Source organism: Papilio machaon, chromosome 6 (genome assembly GCF_912999745.1).
Source record: "Papilio machaon chromosome 6, ilPapMach1.1, whole genome shotgun sequence".
Lineage (NCBI taxonomy): Eukaryota > Metazoa > Arthropoda > Insecta > Lepidoptera > Papilionidae > Papilio > Papilio machaon.
The window spans coordinates 2,820,128-2,836,000 of NC_059991.1; the positions used below are offsets into that span (position 1 = coordinate 2,820,128).

At 34.0% G+C, this 15,873-nt stretch overlaps 1 protein-coding gene across 4 annotated transcripts in view; it reads right to left on the reverse strand.

Annotated features, from left to right (window-relative positions):
• Positions 1 to 249: 249 nt before the first annotated feature.
• Positions 250 to 15,873, reverse strand: part of LOC106716547 (GATA-binding factor C) — a 94,055-nt gene continuing 78,431 nt past the window's right edge. For all 4 annotated transcript variants that reach the window (XM_045678203.1, XM_014510073.2, XM_045678201.1 and 1 more), the window contains exons 6-8: positions 1,447 to 1,660; positions 1,042 to 1,181; positions 250 to 850 (exon numbers count right to left, since the gene is read on the reverse strand). In XM_045678203.1, coding sequence (XP_045534159.1) covers positions 824 to 850; positions 1,042 to 1,181; positions 1,447 to 1,660 — 381 coding nt within the window. In that variant the 3' untranslated portion in view covers positions 250 to 823. The remainder of the gene's footprint in view (positions 851 to 1,041; positions 1,182 to 1,446; positions 1,661 to 15,873) is intronic.

Here is a 15,873-nt window from a genome sequence, read left to right on the forward strand (position 1 = left end):
ATTTACAAATTGCATCATTTATAATCTATTATATAAATTACTATTGCATTTCATTTAATAAAGACTACATAAATCAAATGTACATAAAACACTGTGGAATAATAATTCTTTGAACACATCACAATTCCCATAGCGATCCGCATAGTTTGATATTAAATTAAAAATAAAGAAAATAAAACAATCTATACAGGAACGGTATATAACTTAATAAGATATGTATATGTACAAAATACACAAATTATACTTCGTTTTAACAATACCTACTTATATCGTATATATATAAATCATCTAAACGGACATTAAACGACCCTAAATTACATTATAATACTGTACAATTTCGCTAGTTACTCTCATGTAATACGCACCTATTACTCGTGCGCAGAAGCTTTGCCGATGGCGTCATGACGTCACGCGTTAACTTACAGTACGGAGCATACGAGTACTAGCGCGGTGTTAGTGGGTGAGAAAGTCATCGGCAAATCTTCTACGCGAGGCTAATAGAATAATACTTGCGGAAAACGAACGCGGTATATAAAAACCGCATGAACAATTTGTAATGAATTCTGTTAACCGAAACAGGAAAAAACCATTTAGTGCGGGTATTTTTTACAAACATCAATTCAGTTAACAGTCTTATAAAATTAATGTGATGTGTCAAAGGTCATACAGTGATTAATATACGAACTACTTTCGGGTAATTAATCATCTCTAATTGAAATCACAGTAACTATTTTGTGATGTCTTCGTTCTCTCTATAATGGTTCGCCGGGCGTGACGTCATCCGCTGTATACATTCGAAGTGTCGGGCTCTTAGACTGACTTATCACGTGTACTCACTCCTCCAGCCAGTCTGAAAGCAAAAAAATCGATTAAAATTACAATGCAAAAGTTAAAAACATATTTTTTTAAGCACAATCTCAAGAGATAACAATCGTTATACTTTTAATGTATTTATAACTGCGATAAGAATAGACAAAGACTAAATGCCGGGTGCCATTTTTCATTATTTACCTAAATATAAATTATAACTAAGATACTCACCATAGAATTGAGCTGCGCGAGGTGATGATGGTGGTAAGGATTGTGTGAGGCGGGTGGCGGGGCGAAGCCCTGGTGCGGTGCGCCGTACCAGTGCGACATGTGCGCCGCCGCCGGATGTACCAGCCCCACCTGGTGCTGACCTGTATCACAAAATTACAAAGTTAATACATTTAAATTTTACTAGATGGCGTTACCATGTACCAGCACAGTTCTTAAAAAATCCTAACATTTCGTAACTCGTACCTCAAATTATTAATATATTTAATGAATTCCTGTAATTGAAGCTTTGTTTGCGTTGACAGACATTGAAGACATTACTTTACTGGAGTTTAGTACTTCATTTGGGTAGTATTAGTTAGCCAATCCTTATCCTATTCGTAGTTTTTAATTCACATTTCAACTTACCAAAGTCCATTGCAGAGGGAAACGCTGATCCGCCGAAACCTTTAGTGGCATCTCCGAGCGGCTTGATCATGTCCCCCATGACACCTCCCAGCGCGAGCGCGCACGCTCCCCCTCCCCCCATGCCCATTCCCCCCTTCTTCTTTTTACTCTTACTGCTCAGTTTGCGATTTCGCGTTTGAATCCCCTCTTTCTTCATTGTCAACGGTCTGTTTACCTGTAACAAAAGAAATATGTATTTATTAGTAAAATATAATTCAATATATGGTAATTCAATATGTCAATGCTTCGACTTCGTGCGTAGACTTCGTAGCAATTTGTCTACGAAGGTATACTTCGTACTAGTACACATTATCAATCTTACTTATATTATAAATGTGAATGTTTAGATGGATGGATGTTTGTTTGAAGGTATCTCCGGAACGGCTCAACGGATCTTGATGAAATTTGACACAGATGTAGAACATAGTCTGGAAGAACAAATAGGCTAGTTATTACGTTTTTTTTTTTAAATTCCGCACGGACGGTTTCGTGGGCGACAGCTTGTAATATTATAAAGTGGAAAGATTTGATTGTTTGTTTGCATTGAATAAGCTTCGAAACTACTTAACCGATTTAAAAGTTTCTTCAATCTTGGGAAGCAACACTATCGCCGGGTGACATAGTCTATATTTATTACTAGATTTTTTTTATTTTAATTCCGCGCGAATGTGTAGCGGGAAACTGCTTCTATTCAATAAAAGTGTTATTTTTCATGAAAAATTGTGTTAAACATTATTTTTTTCGTATTCGTTCATTAGTTCTCGCTTATAACTCGCTACCTTCACCCATTAAAATGAGAGTTCATGTAACCAATTTAAATCAAAGCTAGCTGAATATATTTTAAATTGTTGTTGAAAAGTAAACTGACAACTAAAACGGCGACCACATTGTATTATGTACAATATGCGATACTGTTCTCATGTAAGTGATTTTTTTCTTTGTCTTTTTGAAAATAAATTATTTAAAACTAAAACCTCGTTCTATCGCAACGTTGATATTAATACTATTATTACGTTATATTTTCATCTCCTGTCTTTTTTGCAAAATAATTTAACAAATTCACTTAAACTAGTCATTCAAATGCCATAGTAATTGGTAGACAATTACATTTGTGAGGTTAACAATCGTACAAACTTGAGTCACAACTCTTGTGTAGACGTGCTCCTTCTTTATTGCTATGACATGACATTAAGCGGTATGAAATGAAAAAAACGTTTGTGTTACCAATTTGGAATGCTAACTAAGGAGTATAAAGGCAAGCCGAGACCATAAAGTGGTATCACAATAGTCGTGTGCGAATATTCAGTTGTTTGGTGGCCGATGCCGACATGCGTGAACGGAACGTCACTAGCATCCTAATTAGAGCGATGCACTTCGTCATTGCATCCAGACCCGGTGGGAATTGTCGTACTCCATTTGAATTTGACATCCTCGCTTTATATTCGATGTTATAGTCCTATAACTTACGCTAAATACACCGTGACTTTAATGCGAAATGTATTCGTTTTCACGCATTAACACTGAGCCAGTTTACATCTCTACGTGTTTGCTTGTAGCATTTTAATTTTTGAACTATTGTTACTCGATGCAAAGGGATAAAGACAATACTAGGAACTACTTAAAGGAGGAAAAATTACTTAAATATTTTAAATTTGAAGATTTTCAATAAATGAATTTATTTCTAATTTTTTTATACATTACACATATATTAAGTAAGTATATTTAATTGAAGATTTGACTACAGATATAAAAGGTGAGGAAAATTTGAGCTAAAATAAATTATTTTGTTTGTGATTTTGTTCACTAGATTTTCCGCGTGTAAGGAGCTAGGCTTCTAGTCAATGCATATTTGTAACTAAATATATTTTATTTAATTTCTTTCCTCTATTCTAATGAGAAAACTTCTACTGTAGAAATTCAAAATATACTTTAATGTCAGCATTAATAAATTAAAAAAATGAGCACAAGCGGTCTTAAATCACCGAAATGTTTAATTCGGTGCGTTACATGCATCTCTCGGGTCAACTATCTCGGTCACTTTCTGCACCGCATCGTTAGTTTCCGAGAAGCGTGCGTCACGACGGACGTACGGACGGACAATGAGTTATTCATCGCCTTCCATGGAACTTAGCGTCGGCATGTGGCCCTAAACGCACGATTGCATTGCGCCTGCGCCTGCGTCGGCACCTCGCTTGTGGCCCTGCTCTTGTTTAACACAATAATAACCCGAAAATTTATGTTCAAATTAATCGATTATATTTCATATAAAAAACAGACAGTACTTACTAAATTGATTGCTTACTACATTTTAGTCACGTTAAAAAAACACGACTCCATCATTGTGAAAAAGAAAAAAAATTATAACACTTGTTTACCAAAAGTTAGGACGAGGAATGACCGAGCGACGAAAAGAAATAAAAATAAATCAGTATTTGATTACTCTAGGGCCTGGAAAAATCAAAAAAGTTGTACTACATTATAGGCTACTTTATGACTCTTATATTTCATTAGCATAAAATTTTGAAACAAGTTCTGGTCACAATAGTTACGCGAGTAGTTACCTGATTTTAATAAACGGAGTTCGGTCAAATACTTGGATCTCCTTAATTAATCCTCTAAAACGCTTACAACAGTTGAACAAGCTCTTAGTTTCGTGCAACTGATATATCCTGAGAATCCGTCAGTTGTCGGTGCGTGCCAATTCGCGCTGGCCCTAATGGCTTCCCGCGAATCGCCCACACATCGCGCGCATGCCGCGCCGCCGCCGCCGTCTCTGCTCGCAATTGAACCAATATAAAATGCATTAACATCGCCGCACTCGCCGGCTGATTGCACTCGAATTGGGTCAATGCAAAGCCTTCGCGTTCCTCGCATTTAACATGTTACTTTTTCGGGATAGACGTATTTACCGCAAAACTGGTACTCGTACACTCTGTTTCTAGAACTAAACAAGTCACATAGATATTTGTCTTAACTAACAGGATTACTACCCAGGGCTAGTCCTTTTATTTTAAACTACACGCGATTCCATCAGTGCGGAATTTAAAATAGTGTTATTTTCGTACACATAAGCAACCTTCTAGTTAAAGTCCCTTTAAAATAGGTCCTGTCATTTCGGAGATTACCCGAAATAAACGCGGATTTGTGGACCGACAGATACAAATTTTAAAAATTGTTTTTCCTTTATCACAAACGCAAATACAGCGTGTTCTTGAAAGTTTTTTTTTTTTTATATAACATATATACACTCCAATTTTATTAATTCATACCTAAAGATTATTTTGTCTTAATGAAATTGTAGGTGCACACGCTAAGGAAATTATATTTAAATGTAAAATATTAATTTTTATTTAATTTCTAATATATTAAATTGTAAATGAATGAAACAATGAATTATAAAAAAAATGTCGACGAATTATTTGCAACAGTCTGTGAATTTTAATTAACCCAACAAAATTTCCCACGGTTAATATTCAAATAGTGGTCACTAATGTCAAATTATAATAATTAAGATTCAAAGTGCATTCGACTATACTTACGGTGTACCTTTAGGAAAATTAAAAAATATATTCAAAGAGGAAAGATAAATACTTGAGTTTGCAATGGTCGTCGTTACGAACTTTGCATGCGAAATGTGGAACCTTTTATGGATTATAGTACCATTACTGGCGCATACGGAAGACATATTATGTCTACGTACATTTAAACTGTATAGACCAGCCAGCTGACAGACAACAACGCAAATACTGAGTTTTGGCTTCAAACCTCTATAATTTAAAATGGTTAAATCACATAAGTGCAAAAATACGTAGAAAAATATATGTGTGTTATCAGAGTTTGTCAAAATATTAGAATGGTCTCATTGAGGTTAGAACAAGGGTATAAAAGGTTCAATTATTGCATTCAAACATAGAGGTACGTAGAAATAGTGTACGTGGGATCGGTTCATATTAAGTTTTACAGCGTTTAAATAGCCGAGCTTCCCGCCGGTTGACTACAGAAATTGCTTAATAACTGTCCATTACATCAAGTTAATTACGTTGCCACCTGTTTTCACTACAAACAAACGTACAGACGCTACGAGTATGTTTGTCCGAGTGTACACCGAGTAAGCTAGCGCATAAAGTGAGCACGACACTGAATTAACATCTGTATTCAATGATAGGAATGTTGAGCCAAAGGAATTAAATAAAATAAATAAATAAACTGATTAAGGAATTAATTAAATTAATCTAAACTCAATTATAATATACTGGATCTCAAAATAGAGTTTCTACTTATAAACTACCTTTTTTTCTGAAACTATTAGCACAAAGCTAAATTTAGATTTAGTAATTTCAGTATTAAAAAACTAGGTTGAGCTAAAAAGAAAAAATAAATAAAAGTTTTAAATTCTAGTCTTTATGTTAAAGAAAACAAAACGCCCTTTCTCGTTCAGCCTCTGTAATCTTGAATCTATGCTCGTAGACTACACGAAGACTTCGTAGACAAATCTTATCAGGAAAACATGCACCATTCCGCGAAGGGAAACAATCATAATTACTGGATGAAATACAACGTACGTACGGACAGAGCCACTTCCTAACTAAGATATGCACTACACATGCAATAATCCGTCACACGTGGGACTTTCTTAGAATCACTAATAAACTTACTTTATTGTTTTAATCTTATGCAATATATTTAAAATACTGATTAAAGTATATTAAGAATGTATATGTACGAAGAGACAGGGTACTTTAACTAACTATTACATAATCCTTAATGTTAGAAACTTTACGGATTAAGTTGGGTCGATGAATGAAAAGTCTTTTTTTTTTAATTTTAAAAAAGTGTTATCGAGTATAAATGATTAGATATAATGCTTGTAACACACTACAGTATTAACGGTCAGTTCACGGGTTAACTTTATATAGAAAGACATAAAGTTTGCTTATATTTTTCGTTTATGTTATATTATATTTTAAACAATTCAATATATATCAAATAGTAAACATTTTGCATAATATATGAACAATTCAATTACATATATAACGTGCTATTAAATTAAACAGTATAAAAATAAAAACTGCAGTGTATCACCGCCTTTGCCGATAGCGTGATTGGTAGACATTTTACAGAGTTTACGTTCGTTGTTACCGATTGTATGAAACTTCAGAGTAAACTAGTTTCTAAAGTCTTACATTCACCTAGTTTCCAGTACAACTGTTTGTGTGCTAACCAAATTCATTAGATTGACTAAAATTACATTGACTGATTCTTTCAGATACTCTGGATTCATTGAATTTAATTATATTAACTATCGCACGCAGAAATATTAAGTGGTCACTAAAGGCATTATTTTTATTATTGGAAATGTATAAAGTAAGCAACGGGACAACACAGTATGTTCTACTCCTCCATACATATCTATCAGCCGTCATATCTGAATTTACTCCCTTCATACATACTCTTTCAAACAATCCATTCATATTTTCATGGTTTGTGTTTTTTAATTTCTTTTGGCCTGAAAATATTATACGCTACACTTATAGGTAAACATTTTTAAAGAAAAGATGGAAGTAAAAGCGCAATAGCTATTAAAAATGTACAAATGTGTGCAAGTCGGTGTGCGTGCGAATAATTACGTTAGGTTTCTAGATCAGAGAGCGAGGCTATCTGGCATCGGCCGCAGACATCAAGCCAAATGGGAAAATAACAGGCTCGCCACAATGCCATGGAAAATGCTGCACAACACCTCGCTGTAATTTTTCCGACGGCTAGAAAGCTTGTGTTGAAGGTAATTGCAGAGAAACGAGCCCTTTATTGCGTATGCTTTTATGCACAATAGTTGAATGATAAAAGAGTTTTCTTTAAGTCAATGAAAAAAGTTAATGTGTGGTATATTTTCCAGTGGCGCCATCTAGTTTTTTAAAACTATAAAACTATTTTCTATTATATAACTATTATGAGTGATAATTACGATCATTATATATAAAGTAGCTTTTACCCGCGATTCCGTCCGCGTGGAATAAAAAAAAATGCACACAAGATAAAAAAGTTCCTATGTCCGTCTCCTAGTTCTAAGCTCCCCATCAATTTTCAGCTAAATCAGTTCGACCGATCTTGAGTTATAAATAGTGTAACTAACACGACTTTCTTTTATATATATAGAAGATTATTATGTAAACCAATTATAAATTATGATACAATAAGTAATAGAAAATGTATAGTGTTAATTGTAACAAAACTTCCCCTGCGCGCTGCAATAAATCGAGCGCAGGAAATGAGAGAAATGCAGCGCACACGCCGCACAACGCCGCCTAGCTGTAAATCAATCGATAAAGATCAGATAAATTAGACAGGCGTACGAGTGCACGACAAAACTTGAGAATTAGCAACCAATTATACTGTAAAAAATGCAATACACCCGTTATCGGGTAAAAAGTAACGATAAATGGCTCAATTGAAACTGATCGCGTTATCGCATGCGAATTTCGTTTTTATCCCTCGTTTAACATCGAACATTCCTATTTATATTTAAATATTAATCGTATCGATGCATTGCAAAATGTTTTCTTCGCCTACTTCTTTAATATCTATATAATCTCGGAGGCAATTTAACGTTTTAATGAGTCGAAACGTCATAGTTACAACACAATTGCATGGAAAATGCTTGATGCATCCGTATCTAGCCATAGATAATATGCATGACATGCAAATTGCATTAAAATGTACTCGATTTGATTAATATTTCCTTAGTTCTACAACTACACTGTAAAATGAAACATTATTGTGTCGAGTTCATAGACGTCGGGTCGAATTAATTGTTTTATAAATTATCATGAAATACTACTAGACATAAAGGAAATAAATATTTTTATTATCTTTGCAATTCCATTAAATTATTTTCATATACCGAGCTACTTCTTGTCTTGTTATTTTTCTTATCTTTTACGTATGAACAACATGACTAAAATCCCACCTTTTGTAAATTATTTTACTTTTAACAAAGCAAATTTCAAACTTTAAAACAATCTTAATCGCCTGATCATAGAAATGTTTATTCGTTTATCTTTGAATAATTAATTTCAAGTTTTTGCTTTAGTATAAGTTCAAGTCAATATAATCCGAAGTTTCAACCATTATTGCTTGTTTTTGCGTCATTATATTTATGGTTATTATCCGATATTATTGTTAATTAATAAAGATTGATTTACAATCGATTCTCTAAGCGTGCGAACTTTCAAAGAAAAGCGTTGTTCACACTTGTGCAAAAACAATAGAATGTTGTTAATTAAAGCAATGAACATTAAAGTAACACTTTTAAAGCAATAAATTAAAATGACAAATCGTTCATTACAATTTTATATTCACTATAAAACGTCTTATTAAAATTGTTTCCATTGATATTTAAAGATTTTAAATAAGCAAAGTTTGAACTAAAATGTTTCGCCCAATCAGTCAAGTGTTGAGAGTTGCAATTAAAAAGCGAAATGGCCTCGAAGACAAGAGAAATGTTGCGTGGCAGGAAAATAAACATACGCGGTTGCAATTGGGCGCAACGAAGCTGGGCCGGCGGCCACCATGCGCCGCCACACACGTAACTACACAGAATTTGACTGAATCAGTTGAAAGCTGAAATTGTGACAGCGTTTTTTGATTAATGGAATCGAATTTGTCCGTATTAAAACTTTAATCGATTTACTTAAAGTTTTTTTATCTTTATATCGTTCGCGCAACTGGCGGGTTACAATTTAATTACAGCCAGTATAGCTAGTACAGCCAGTAAATTATTTCATTTCAAATATTTCTACTGTTGTCTAATGTTTTTAATACGGCACAATTTGTAACTTTTTAAACTTTTATTTAACAAAATAATAGTTGCACGATTTTTAATTTTTATTGAAATGCGTACGAAGTGTTATAAAAACTGATAAACATAATTTACAAACGGTAGCGACAAGACACGTAATGACTCGGCCACAATTTTAGACACATCACGTGTACATTTTTTCAGTGCACAGAAGTATCGGGTCATTTAAAATCAACCGAGTGTTTCTTAAAAGGGTTCTCGATGTTTATATCGGAAGGGGGGAAAAATTTTAAAGTATATTTAGGTTTGGGTTCAGTAGAATATATATATATATATATATCATGAACAATAATTACATATGTAAGAAAACGATTTACTATTATAAAACCTATAACGAACGCTATTTCAGTCTGGAAGAGTGGTCGTCGTGAAGAGAGGTCGGAGAGATGATAATGTTATAACACATTCAAGGAAGAAGAAACGAAGCCTATTATCGGACTAGAAAAGTATTTGTTAGGAATAAACCAACATTCGCCATCTACACATCAGCAAAAATCAGAGTTCGACAAAAATCAGAGGTCAAAAACCGATGCAGCTGATTATATTGTCACGGAACCCAAAGTTATCTCCTTCGTGGCGACAGTTCAAAATATACGTTTGGTGATGCAAAGACAAAAAGCGGTCCTTTTGGTGATGTCAGTGAATTAGTTCCGCGTAGTTAGCGCACGAGGCAATCGGCCCCGCCGCCGGCGTCTGCGCCTGCGCAACGCATTTTACCACACAATATATTAAAAAAAAAGGATGAGTTAAATCATTTTAATTTTTTAGCCCTGGTGATGATAAGTCAAAAAATAAAAAAGCCAAAAGAGTTATGCAGGTTTGTTGACATTCTCTTCTCTGAATATGAGCTAAATTCTTTAACAGAAATATTGATACTAAAAGAGATATTGGTTTCTTACAGTATTAATTGTTGGTTTCTGAGACCATAATTCCTTTATAAATCATATATTTATTATCATTATCATCAAACATTATCATTGACAGAGATAACAATATTATATAATAACATAACACATCTGCGATTCCTCTGGTGTTGCGGATGTCCATGTCCCATCGCTCGTTTGCCCCTTTGACTTATAAAAAAAGGTATTTTGGTCTCAGAAATCAACGATAAGAGATGTTAACTAACATTTTATAATTAAGGAGGTGTAACGATAAAAAGCAGTCTTGTTTTTGATGGGTGTGAGCGATTAAAATAAATACTGGAGGCAGTAGTAAGTTCGCGGACGGCTGGTACTCGGTGGATAATTGAAAACACGATTTATATAGCCCGCCAAATTTATCGACACCCTCGATTTATAGTAAGAGCGTCGCGAATGGTTACGTTTGTAACGAATCAGTTTTGTTATATTTACGCCTTGAATATGCATGAAGTTAATGTCGAATGCTTTAGTAAAGTATGGTCTTCATTACATCATACCATTTAGAGATTATTTAATATTTCATGATGTATAAAAAAAGTTTATACACCGTTTTGACATTCACTTGTTTTAAATTATGTGAAAAAAGTAATAAAATCAAAATTAAAACTACTAAAATATGTAGGTATACATGGAAATGTGACGCGGGAACTCGATAATTATTGTGTTTTGAAACAAATATAATTTATACTCTTATGAAATTGTACTAAAAACGTTGCCTTCATTAGTCAGTCGAATAAAAAAAATTGGAGAGAAGTCCGTTTAAAATTGTACACATTAGAATAACAGTAGCTTGCCTTTCTATCTTACATCTCAAAAACAATTATGGAATGAAATAAATTGAAGTGTTTCGCGCCCTTGGCATCGAACCCGGTCCAATTAGTGCTGGGCCACGTCGGCATTAAATCTCCACCGGCTACCAGGCTACACTAATTCATACGCGGCCGCCGTCGAGCCCTCGCCTCGTAACTGTCCATACAGACAGCGACTTTAACAACTTCTTGATTATCGATATGTTATAGACTACGCACATCACTAACATAAACTTTGCCTCGTTAAATATTGAAGTTCGCAAGTCTTTAAAATTCATATTACCTTCTACCAAGAACGTCTGTGTAAAATTATTATTTTTTTTATATGAAAATATTATTGACAAGATTTTATGACATTATTTATGCTGAATGTAGTGTCCTATTACTAGTCTTTTAGAGTTCATAGAAAAATATGTCTGAGATTATCAAATAATATTACAACATTTTTATTAACTATCGAGTTGCCGGCGACTTTGTCCGCACGGATAAAAAAAATCTAGTGATAAATGTCATCCGAGGAGTAGTGTAACTTTCCAACAGTGAAAGATCACTACAAAGTTGTCTAAACTTATCTATTTACTACAAACAAGCAAACAATCAAATAGTTCCTTTTTAGTATCGATGTATAGTGCAAATGTTTGCTTTGATAAATATTTATAGTTAAATCCACGATAAAAGACCCGAAACTATCAGGATACAACAAGATGAATGTATAAGTATCATTAAAAAACGTGAATAAGCACACAATAACATAAAAAGGAAACTACAAATATTAAACTTTTAGTAACACATTAAACTGGATTATAGACTAATTACTTAAACCCATCCTGTTTCGTGATGAATTCACAAAGTGTTTCGCATATCCTTTAAACGAGTCGTACACGTTTTTTTAATTAAACTTAATGAATTATGAATCGTTATAAATTTGCTACAAAAAAATTATTACAAGTTAAAATTACAAGACAGCTGAAAGAGGGCGGTGTCTAACATCATATATATTAGCGCATTTAAATTCAAACTGTCCGATGTAGAAAGTAACAATAATATTGTAGAAACAATGAATTTCAAAATATATTTCGAAGTTCGTTAAAGTAATCGTGGCTAGCAGCGACGGCGAGTGGCGAGCAGTCGGCGCGTGCGCTCGTATCTCGAATACACCTGCCTTAAGAACCCTAGTAATTATTCCACCACTTATTATATGATTATAAGACTTTTTTGGTGCTTTCAATCAAATTACACCTTTGCCTGGCATTATATAAGTGAGATGTCATAAAAGTTTTTTTATAGTGCCCAATGCCTTTCGTGGCAACGGTGTAAAACGGAATTTTATCAATTATATTTCGAATTAAAGTTGAAACTATCAAAATGCCAAGAATTAATTTGGACCCCCATTATTTTTTTTGATAACGGTCAGTTGTTGAAGTGACCAAAACTCTAGCCACGAATAGAATTATAATATAACCACAGATAATACAATACTGTATTCTATAACTTAAGCTATCAATAGCAAATTTAAATATATACCAAAGGTTGTACTACGTGAAATTTAAAGCATTCATTGTGAAGTAAAATGGCTCAATCAGCTACAAGTTATGACGAAAATAATTTAGCAACACGTGGTGCGATCAGATAACCAAACGATTGTTGACAATAGGAATGTACTTTCTCATTGCAGGCGTCGTCCTAAATAACCTGTGTTTAAATAGAAATTTCAAGAATTAAATACTAGTCCTTGTGTACGAAATAGAATGGCGAAATGTCGCCGAGATTTCGTAGCCGACGACGAGATCACCTAGATGATAACGAAACTGCTCCCATTCTAAATTTGAAGTCATGAAAACGTTCAGCTTTGCCGTGGAGCGCATCGATGGTGTGATAGGCGGTCATAAATATATAATTAGACGGTGCCGAGGAAGTTTGGAGTGCGAGTGGGGGAGAGGAAGTGGAGAGGTAGGGGAGGGAAGGTCTCGGATAGTTCTCAGATAGTATCTCCCGCAACCGCGCTTTGTGTCAAACGTCAGATGCTTATCTAAGATATGTTTACAGATGTACCGGAGGGGTAACGGCCGAAAGTCTCTCGTGAACGCAATCGACCGAACAATTCTAATATGCTCGGCGGACTTAAAGGCAATTACCTGTAACCCCGATAGGCGGCATTACTGATATGTCAGTTCAACTAACAGAATCATTTACTTCGACTGGACATTGGATTGAACTTTGAACACTAGACAAATTTCAAATTGTTTAGTGACCAAATAAAGGAAACAGATTATATTGTAATAATAATAAATCCAGTTATCTTATCACCGTAGGAATTGATAGTTGTAATATTGAAGCTTCACGCAAATCAAGATAGACTTAAATCTATAGATCTAGATCTATTTAATAGATCATTCTCCAGTTAGAATAGTTTTGCGTTTAAGAATTTACCTAGAGTCGCAGTTTTAGAAATAGAGGTATAAAAAATACTTTTGATTTCCTTATAGATAAAATTTTAACAGAGGCTTGATGTTAGTAAACTCGGACTTAACTCATACAGTGACACATAAGTAATAAAAATTGCAATCTGAATATCCCCCAACTATTATAGAGGTAAGTCAAAAGTTGTTTGATGATGAACTTCTTGGAATTGCTGAGATTATTTTTGCACACTCGTAGATCACTGTAGATGGCGATGATAGCATGGCCGCGTGCCAGATCACTGATTTAAATCCCCGTTTCAACTCATCATTATTCAATTACTATATCTTGTCTTATATATCTTATTTAAGATTTATATGTCTTATATTGTAATATCCATTCTATATGATTTTATATCACCGATTATTTAAGAAATATTTTCGTACGTATTGCAATAAAAAAATATCAGAAATTAATGGTAGTTTCTCAATTATTGAGAAATACAAAGGTTATTTATTTATATTAAATTTACTATAACTTGCAGTGTCTAATAAATAACCCGAGATGCAATTTAAATGACTTTTTATCGTCTCGGTATTAAGTCATTTGTAAGTAATGTTTCCATTCGTACCTGTATTATTATAGTTCTAACAAAATCGTAAACATTAAGAGTAATCGATTAGAACAGGTATTCGATTCGATACACGAATATTGAAAATATAGATATCGATACTTACAAATAGCCAACGGCAGTGACAAAAGCTCTCGACAATGGCCGTTGCGAAAATCTCGCTTAGTTTGCGCCGCGACCGACTTACTCGTAGCGCCGTAATTGTTTTGTAGAAGGACACTGTTATCGCCCCATACGATCGCTCGACTCACGTGCAGCTGCCATTTTGTTCTTTTTTTAAATTGCGAATGCAAAATGAAAATAGACTTTCTATAGCACAGAGCATGTTAATTTTTCTATTCAAAATTCGGTAACAAAGGTATTTGATTTTAGAATGTAAAACTATAAAAATATTGTCTTATGTTCATTTCCTTTATGAGTATAATATTTTTAACATGGTCTACATATTTCAGCTGTTAAGAAAAACACATTCAAAAAACCAAAAATGTATTTTAGTCTGAAAATCTTATAAGGATAGCATGAGCCAAATTATGGAAAAGATTTCCCACCATTACAAGTTAATATAAAAATCTACAAAGAAGTAACGTTAATGTTCCCCAGAATACAATTTATAAGGTATCAAGCTTTCTCATAATTTATTACGAATACAATAAATCAGCCCGGAATCGTTCACAAAACACAAGAGGGCCTCATGAATAAAAACATCCTATTTAGCGCTGCGCACACCATGTCTTCGGACCTACCGAAACGTTTTTATTCCCACCGTTCACAGGATATAAAACTTTAATGCTTTTTATCAAGTGCCAAAATTGTTTACAAAATTTATGGGACGTATCACTGTTCGTCGATGGCGAGCAGTTCTACGCAAACGCATTTCCGGTCGAACGCTGCCGGGAAAAAGCCATTTAAAACAAAAAAGAAAAAAAATGGTAACGCGCCGCGCGGCGCGCTCGGACACTTCCGGTGGGCGCCATTTTTTCTGTATTGCCAACAGATAAAATCTTTCCGGCCTACTGCACGGACGCCCAGTTTTATTTTATTTATAACGATTTAGACTAACTGAAACATTCGGACTAACGTATTTTATTATTGTAAATAAACATTACGTAAACGAATTGCATAACTTTTAAATTATAATTAAAAGCAAGCGTTCGGAGGCTTGTTTAAAAATTCGATCCGGAAATAATAATAACGGGCAATAATTAGTAAGGTAGGGGACATTTTACATTGGCACAAAATTCAACGGTCGAACTTATGTAAATTGTATCGTTGTTCAATGTTGAATATTCAAATTGATGTCATTATAACATTCGGCCAAACGTGCCGGCAGTTTGGCTAACAGCCAGTGCCTTTACACGGCACTCCGTGTAATGAGTAAATTAAACGTGCTTTTTAGATCCTTTGTATCGACAAAAAAATTAAATTTTACCGAAATAACTTTATTCATTCGTAACTAACCGGAAATATTAGCAATTAACATCGATAATGACTGTTTAACATATCTTTGAGATAAAGTCTCGTTTGTTACAACTTGCTAGAAATAGAAAAGGGCTCCTAATATATTGATGGATTCCTTTTCGGTGATAGTTGTCACCTTTCTTGCAAAGTTTTTAGTTTAAATAGTTAACTACAAGTTTTTAATAATAACAGAACATTATAAACTGATGCGAAAGAAAAACGGGAGAAAAAACAGTGACTGTCAGAATCCATCGGATGTTGGCTGAACAAAACAGCACTTTAGACGAAATAAAAAAACAAGACTAGGAGAGC